General features: G+C 39.7%; 1 protein-coding gene across 7 annotated transcripts in view; it reads right to left on the bottom strand.

The window, feature by feature from the left end:
- Window positions 1-8141, bottom strand: part of LOC116686714 (F-actin-monooxygenase MICAL2) — an 81144-nt gene that overhangs the window by 9439 nt on the left and 63564 nt on the right. For all 7 annotated transcript variants that reach the window (XM_032511740.1, XM_032511738.1, XM_032511742.1 and 4 more), the window contains 8 exons: window positions 7975-8133; window positions 5465-5515; window positions 4287-4408; window positions 3906-4115; window positions 3557-3732; window positions 3016-3386; window positions 2078-2151; window positions 1879-1968 (listed from right to left, as the gene is read on the bottom strand). In XM_032511740.1, coding sequence (XP_032367631.1) covers window positions 1879-1968; window positions 2078-2151; window positions 3016-3386; window positions 3557-3732; window positions 3906-4115; window positions 4287-4408; window positions 5465-5515; window positions 7975-8133 — 1253 coding nt within the window. The remainder of the gene's footprint in view (window positions 1-1878; window positions 1969-2077; window positions 2152-3015; window positions 3387-3556; window positions 3733-3905; window positions 4116-4286; window positions 4409-5464; window positions 5516-7974; window positions 8134-8141) is intronic.

Genomic DNA, 8141 nt, shown 5'->3' with positions numbered 1-8141 from the left:
TCATAGTTTTGATGCCTTCAGTGATACAATGTAAATAGTCATGAAAATAAAGGAAACACAGTAGCTTTTAGCTTCTCTGCATTGGCTTCCTGTAAAATCCAGAATAGAATTTAAAATCCTTCTTCTCACCTACAAAGCTCTTCATGGTCAGGCTCCTCTATCTTAAAGAGCTTATAGTACTACAACCTAGAATAGAACACGCTCCAGAATGCAGGTTACTGGTAGTTCCTAGAGTCTCTAAAAGTAGAACGGGACCAGAGCCTTCAGCTATCAGGCTCCTCTACTGTGGAACCAGGTTCCAGTTTGGTCCGGGAGCAGACAACACCGTCTCCACATTTTAAGAGTCTTAAGACTTTCCTTTTGAAAAGCTTATAGTTAGGGCATAGAATCAATATTGTTAGGGATTAGTAGTTAGTCCATAGTTTTCAGATTATCTATCATATAATCAGATAAATAGAACTAAAGGGAGACTTGGCATACAGCCCGATCCGGTTGGGGAGAGTTCTGGCCCGGCCGGGCTGGAGCTCCTTTACCTCGTCCTCTTGGTTTTGTTGTAATAGTTTTAGACAGCTGGGGACTTATTTTGATACACTAGTTAGGGCATAGAATCAAATATTGTTAGGGAGTAGTAGTTAGTCACATAGTTCACATAGTTTTCAGATTTATCTATCATATAATCAAGAATATAATAGAACTAAAGGGAGACTGGATACAGCCCATCCGGTTGGGGAGAGTTCTTGCCCGGCCGGGCTGGACTCTCTTTACCTTGTCTCTCTTGGTTTTGCTGTAATAATTTTAGACAGCTGGGGACTTATTTGATACACGACTCCTCTCTCCTCTATCTTTCATCTTTTCATTTATGTGCATCATGTCCCGAAATGCTTGTTACTAAAGTAGCTCTGGAGATCATTCCCCGGAGTCCTTATGTTCTTTTTCCCCAGCATTTTCCCCTTGGATCAGAGAGCTCCGAAATCAGGTAGCAGCTGTCGCCATGGCCCGCTATACACGTTCGGTGTATGCCATGTTCAACTGCTACAACTGCGGTGCCCTGCTATCCTGCTACTTCCTGCTATGTCCTGCTGTGCCTTGTAATGCCGCACAGCGTCCTGCTATGCCATGAACTACACAAAGAACTGCTACAAACTACTAATTTTCTATTTTTGTTATTACCACTCTTCATCTAACCCCAACCGGCCCGTCAGACACCGCCTACCAAAGCCTGGGTCTGTCCGAGGTTTCTGCCTAAAAGGCAGTTTTTCCTCGCCACTGTCGCACGGTTGCTTGCTCTGGAGGAAACTACTAGAACTGTTGGGTCCTGTAAATTCTGGAGTTTTCTATCTGTAAAGTGTCTTGAGATAACTCTTGTTATGAATTGATACTATAAATAAAATTGAATTGAAAATTGAATTGAACAGTAAATGAAAAGATGTGTACAAATGTTTGGCCTGTGCTGTATATACAGTTTTTTTTAACATTAAAGCATGTAAAAATGTTCTAGTAGACACCCAAAATACAAGTATGAACCTGAAAATGAGCATATGTCTCCTTTAAACAATCCAAAAGCGATGTATCAGCCGACACTCTTGATATTGAGCCCATAGATGTTTGTCTAACTCTACTCTCAGCAAGAAGGGAATCAGTATATTTTCCAAAATATTGAACTTTTCCTATAATGTGGGAAAAGTTTTTAAAATGTTTCCATGATGATCGGTTGTAATGGATTATGAACCATGTTAGGACTAATGTCGTAATGTAGCTAACGTAAGGGCGAATATTTGTGAGTTGCAAAATACTCCAAGAAACACTTTAGCAGTTGTATTTGCACAATTAAGGTATGCAGTGAACCAGTCCATTAAAATGAATAAAACTAAATTGTACCTGAGCTCTGTGAAGCCTCTTCAGTAGTTCTCTTTTAGCCTGCTGGGCCACTGTCTTTTCCTGCTTCCTCTTCTGTCTCGCTGGACACAGCTTGGACAAGAAGTACAGAACATGCAAATACAGTATCTGTGACAATTCCATGAATTGTGCTGTATACATACAGCACAATTACAGGTACATAGAAATGGCCTGTACAAACCTTCTGATTGGATGTCAGGTTTTCATTTTCATCGTCACTGGAAGAAGGCTCTTCAAGATTCTGTTTTTTGGAGGCTAGATTAACACAAGAGAAATTAAAAAAGTGAGAATTGCCAAATCATTTTGAGTTTGTTCAAACAAAGTACTGTTTCCATGTATAACTTATAAAACCTATACTATTTCTTGGTGTTAATCTTTCCATGACAACTTGAAACATTACTCTTTGGCTAAATTCATAACATATTTCATTGACATATAGGCAGCATGTTACAAGGGGTTGCATAGTGCATCACTTTTAAGCTAATCAAATGAACATAGCTGAGGATCAAGCGATTAAGTTTAAGAAGATATTTCCCTCAGGAGTTCAATTTACACTCACCAGATCACCCAAAAACATGCCTTGTTTTCAAAATCGGGTGTTTTAATAATCAAGTGTTGACTGAACCACATTTTCCATAATAACATTATAAGGTGTTTATATGTCATTGTTGTGTTTACAATTTGTTGTACTGCTCCCAAGGAGCCCACATATCTAGTCATGCAGGTTTAAATGATGATCAATGGGTGCAGCTACGTGGAGCAAACATGGATAAATGGAAGGGGGTCTGGGGGTTTTGTAATATAAAACAAATTTCCACACCACCTGACCTCTTGTCAAGGAACAACCACCTATATTAATCTAGATTAGATCCTAAATAAAAAAAATCAACAGGACTAATGCATAAATATTAATAACCATATTACACTTCAAAAAGCCAACTCGTCTCTTGTTCCTTTGCAAATGCTGCAAGTTTATTTTTTAAAAAGACAAAATGTGGGGTAGGAAAATTACTACTGCTTCAAAAAATTGAATAATGGTGATGCATTTGCTCCACATGCTCTAATGCTCAGGCATCTTTGGCATTAAGTGTCAAAACCTTTGGGAATCACTGCACTAACCTTTGGTTCTGAGATTGATGAGGATCTTTTGCACCTCCTGGTCCTGCCCCTCACTCTCCGATTCCTCCCTTTTCCTGAGGCTCAGAGATGAGAACAAATTCACACTCTTGCCTGTTAACGAAGCCATGTCGTCAGTGAACACCCCTCCAGAGTGACTGGAGCCTTTTATGGAAACCTGCTGTAAAAGAGAGGGAAGGTCTTGCCCGGCACCCCATGGATCGGCCCCTGCAGATGCCCCTCGAGCTTTACGCTTGCCGGCTTTTTTCTCATCTGTGGATGGCTCTAGACCCATGGTGCTTAAGAGGGAGCTAGAGCTCAACACTCCTTCTGACTTGGGCCTCTGTTTGCAGTGACCGTCACGTTTGGTCCTCCTAGTAAAGCAAAAGACAAATCATAATGTACATTCAATTTGAATTAAATCCAGAAATGAATTACAAGAGAGGCAGTTTAGACTGATAAGACGTTTGGAGTCCTTTCCTAATCTTTCCTTTAATTTTAATGTGGTGCTTAAAATAAACTATGAACAGTATTTTATACAAACATTGTGACTGCAGTGTTGGTCCTGCTGGAGGGATTAGTCACACTAAATGTCCTTCTGAAGGCGTTTGCTAACAGCTGAAAGGCTGAGGGGGACGGGGCAGAGGTTTGGCTCTGAGATGATTCCATGTTCTGGCACCAGTCTGTCTGAAGCTTATCTGCTTCTGTCTCTGCTTGTACCTGATAAGACAGAAGACAGGAACAATGTGGTTTACATTAACTCCTCTTATCTCGCTCACATCACTCTGTGGACCATTGTGTTATACTGGAAGAAGTAGTGAGAGAAAAAAAAATATGCAAGTCTATTCTTCTTTATAACCATTAATATACCCTTAATAAATTACTAACTCCACCTTGTCTTTATGTTGATGTTTGTTTTTGGTGTTTGTGTTAACTGTAGTTTCATCTGGTGTGACCAGAAGGTCCCAGTTCAGAAGTTTCTCTTTTTCAGAAAGAGATAACATCAAGCGTTTTTTTGGGGTGGCCAAGTTGCAGACTGTCTTAATTGTAACTGAGTGCTCTTCGCTCTTCTCCGCTGATGTCTTGGAACTACCGTCAGAGTTCTGAAAAAAAAAGGAATCTTGTGAGTGAACATAAAGTCTGCCAACACAGGGTTATTAAAAATACTTTTACTCTAGTCACATAATTCTCAATGATAAGACTGTTCTAAAAGTACATATATAGTTCATCTTAAGTGTTTCTAGTAAATCTAGAATAAATTTCATGTGACATACAGTTTCTTTTCCTGCTAAAGTGATCTCCTCAAAGTCAGAGTCTGCTTCAGGAACAGTCTCTGGTCCCTCTTTGTACGGAGGCCAACTTTTCTGGAAGTGCTTGATGAAGATCAGAGGGAAGGCTGTATTAGGGCAGAAAGGACACTCTTAGTGGTTTGTTTGGGAGAGCTTATTGTAAGTCACTTTCAACAACTGTGCCTGCCAAATGAATGTAATGTAATGTTCTCTGATCGATTTGAAAAAAAAATCCTACAAAATTTTAATTTTGAATATTTAGTGACATTCTGCCTCCCAAACAGTAAAATAATTTTAAAAACTTGGTGAAGGCTTAGCTGTTTATCATAGTTTATTCTAAACTAAAATAAAATACCAATAGAGAGTATTAGTCATCATTACTAACTCTCCTTAAGTTGGCTATGTCACTAAAACACAGGCCTTTTCACAGAAGACATGTTGACTTCACAGTAAAATGGAAATTTGGTGGATTTATGAGGACTATTATAGCGCGATGAAGGAGGATCTGGCTACTTCACATAGCATTTGGGGATGAGAAGAAAACATGCTCTGGTTTATTGGCATTTCTTTAAACCCATCAGAATCGTCATGGGCGGTGTAAACTCCGCACAGAGCTGCTGCAAAATAGTTGTGCAAGAGAAAACTTAGATTGGACCGATAGTCTAGCTAGCTGTGTCAATTTACCTTGCAGTGATCTGAGGAGCAGCAACAATAGTCCTCATAAATCCACCAAATTTAAAATTTCAACACAAAGAAAGCAGAAAATAAAACATGCATCTGGCGGAATTTCTGTGCTTTTCCTACTATAAGTCAAAATGTCTGCTGTAAAAAAAAAGGCCTGTTACAGAGTTGATGCCTTGTTCCTGGACAAAACAAGCAATCTGATACACCTGCAGTTTGATTAAAAAAATTAAAATAAAAAAACTACCTTTTGGCAATAACTGCTCTCAAAACAACAATACTGACCTCTAGTGTTGTACATGCTACATGCAGTGTTCATTTCTGTCAGACATAGTCACTGTGCAGTGCCATTTCTTGTCCCTTAGGAAACCTCCCCACTGACAGTTTTTTGATATTTAACACTGCATGTTTCTATTTATGTGTACACATCACAGAAAACACACGTACAAATGTGGAAAAAAAAGTGAAACTCAGGTACTCACTCGCTCTGATCTTCCGTTTCCATTGATTACTCGGTTTGGTGTTACAGTAATCTACTGAGATAGGAGATAGAGGCCAAAACAAAATGAGACCAAAAGAAAGCGACCTGCTGCATGTTAACAGGTGATAGCGTTGACTCTGGTTTTCCACACTTACAGCCTGTCACATATTCAGTGATTACAGGTGATTAGCATCATCTCAAAATAAGGATTATCATCTTTCAAAAATAGAAGATGACAAAACAAGTCTGTATAACAGACTTGTTTATGAGGGGAAAATATGTGAAGCAAAGTACACCCATATGGCAATGCAAGTGGCTCTGAGCCTGTACGTATAGACACTGTTCAGACATTTGTTTTGAGCTAAACGCTCAAAATAAAAATGTTAATGCTGTTTACCAGATGTAATGTTAACTTAGCATGTTAGCAGCATTTACTAATTAGCAAACAGAAATTCAAACTGATCTGAGGATAGTCTCGCACTGCCAGACCTTCCTCCACAGCACTGGGGGTCTAGCTAGTCCAAAGAGCATTCTGGGATAGAAGAAATACGTGCTCTGGTTGGCATTTCGTTAAACCAATCACAATTGTCATGAGCGGCACTAAGTGCCCAACAGAGCCACGGTGCAGCTGCAAAATAACCTCGGGAAGGAACTTGTTTTAGTGGAACATGCACGTTCAAAAGTTGTTTTAGTCGTGCAACAGAAAACTCAGATTGGATAGTCTAGATAGCTGTCTGGATTTAAACTGCAGAGATCTGAAGAGTAGTTAACCATAGTCCTCAGAAATCTGTTGTTTAAAATTCCAACACAACGAAAGCAGAAGGTAACAGATATCCCGGCAAAGACAGCGTGATCTGGCGGAATTTCCAGAAGAACCGGAGCAATCCCAAGTGGAACGTCATGGATATAGACTAATCTCAAGATGTCTCTAGATGAAAAGTTAAGAGGATCAAAAAAGTTGTTACAATTCATTCTGAGGGATACATGAATGTCTGAACAAAACTGACGTTCACTGTCAACTTCATGGTGGTGCTAAAGTCAGGGGATCTCTTAAGTCAACCAACATCCCCAAAGCTCCGGCGCTAGCATGGCTTAAAATGTATATGAATAGACTGATCACATTAAAAAAATTAAATAAAACACATTTTTTTAACCAATACTAACTGGTATGTTTCCTTGACTAATGCTGGTGGCTTACTATCACTCAGTATAGTGTTTCTTAAACTGCACAAAGGTCCTGAGATTACAGCGTCTGGATGAACACATGGAGGATTTTTGATGTTTACCGTCTCAGAAGCTGAAAAACTAATCTATCTATAAAACTAAGGCCTACCTATTAAAAAAGAAAGAAAAGTATATTTAAAAAAAAAACAAGAGACTGCAACAACTAAACACACAAGTACATGGCAATGCAGCAGCTTTAAAAGCTACAATTGTTGAGTTAGCATTGTCTCTTTATGTGCAGACATGTGTGGACAGACTGTTGAGCCCAGAAGAGCTACTGCTACTGCTGCCCTGCTACTAAGATAAAATTTACAAACATTCAGCTAAGCGTGGGAGAAAAGCTACAGTCATCCACATCCTGTTCTTACAGACATTACAGAGGGAAGGGCTCCAACCAAAACACACAATCTACCAAGTGTAGGGTCACTGTTAAAGTTCAGCCAGTTTAAAGGGGTGATAGAATGCAAAACCAATTTTACCTTGTCATAGTTGAATAATGTCAGTTTGGTGGGTAAATAGAACATACACACAACCTCAAAATCCCATTGAAACATCTTCCTCTGCAAATTTCACATTTTGAAACTGCCTCAGAAAACGGGCAGATCTCAGCAAAGCTCATAGTTGACGTCAACTATGTGGCTCCTCCTTATTTGGCTCTGGTCTTTGCCACGGCCAGAAATTTACATAGGCTACACCACAGATGCACTCCATGCAAAGTCACCGTTTCCAGGTAACTGGACTACCAAACCCAGCGGGCTGCCGCTGTCTTGTCAGACTGTGTGGAGCTCCCGAAGTCCTACACCTTCTTACCAAATTTGCAAATTAACCATCAATTTTCTGAAATATGAGACCCGCTGTCTCGTCTCCACTGTGTGTGTATGTGCATTGCTCAACCAATCATCGCGCAACTCATCTAAATATTCATGAGCAGACCACATAAGACAGAAAACTTCTCGTTTCAATCCAGGCCCAAATAACAGGGTAGCATCAGGACCATTATAACAGCACCAGGATGAAGGAAACCTTAAGAAACAGTGTGAAATACTCTATACATAACCATTCTATCACCCTTTAAAGATTCTCACTCTGGGAATATCATATTTTCAAGTTATAACAATCAGTGAGACAATTGTTTGTGCAGCACAGTATCTGAGTTTCTTTAAGTCACTGAAACACAAACAGTACGTACCCAGAGCTTAAAAATCAGATCACTTACAGTACTGAAGGAGCCACACTTGAATGAACTTGTATGATTTCTTATGACAAATAAAATTGATTGATTCTAACCTTTACAACTGTCCTTGCTTTGGCCCTTGACCCCTGCAGTATCTTGTGCTGTGGTTCTGACTACACAGGAAGCCTCCAGAGCTTCAATAGCCATCTCTGTGTCTTCAGGAACTCCTTTCTGACCTTCATCAAGCTCAGAACGCAAGCTGGACGCCCCACCTGCAAAA

The sequence above is a fragment of the Etheostoma spectabile genome, unplaced genomic scaffold (assembly GCF_008692095.1).
Source record: "Etheostoma spectabile isolate EspeVRDwgs_2016 unplaced genomic scaffold, UIUC_Espe_1.0 scaffold456, whole genome shotgun sequence".
Lineage (NCBI taxonomy): Eukaryota > Metazoa > Chordata > Actinopteri > Perciformes > Percidae > Etheostoma > Etheostoma spectabile.
Note: the sequence above shows the minus strand (reverse complement) of the source record. Positions and strands in the feature narration are given on the sequence as shown.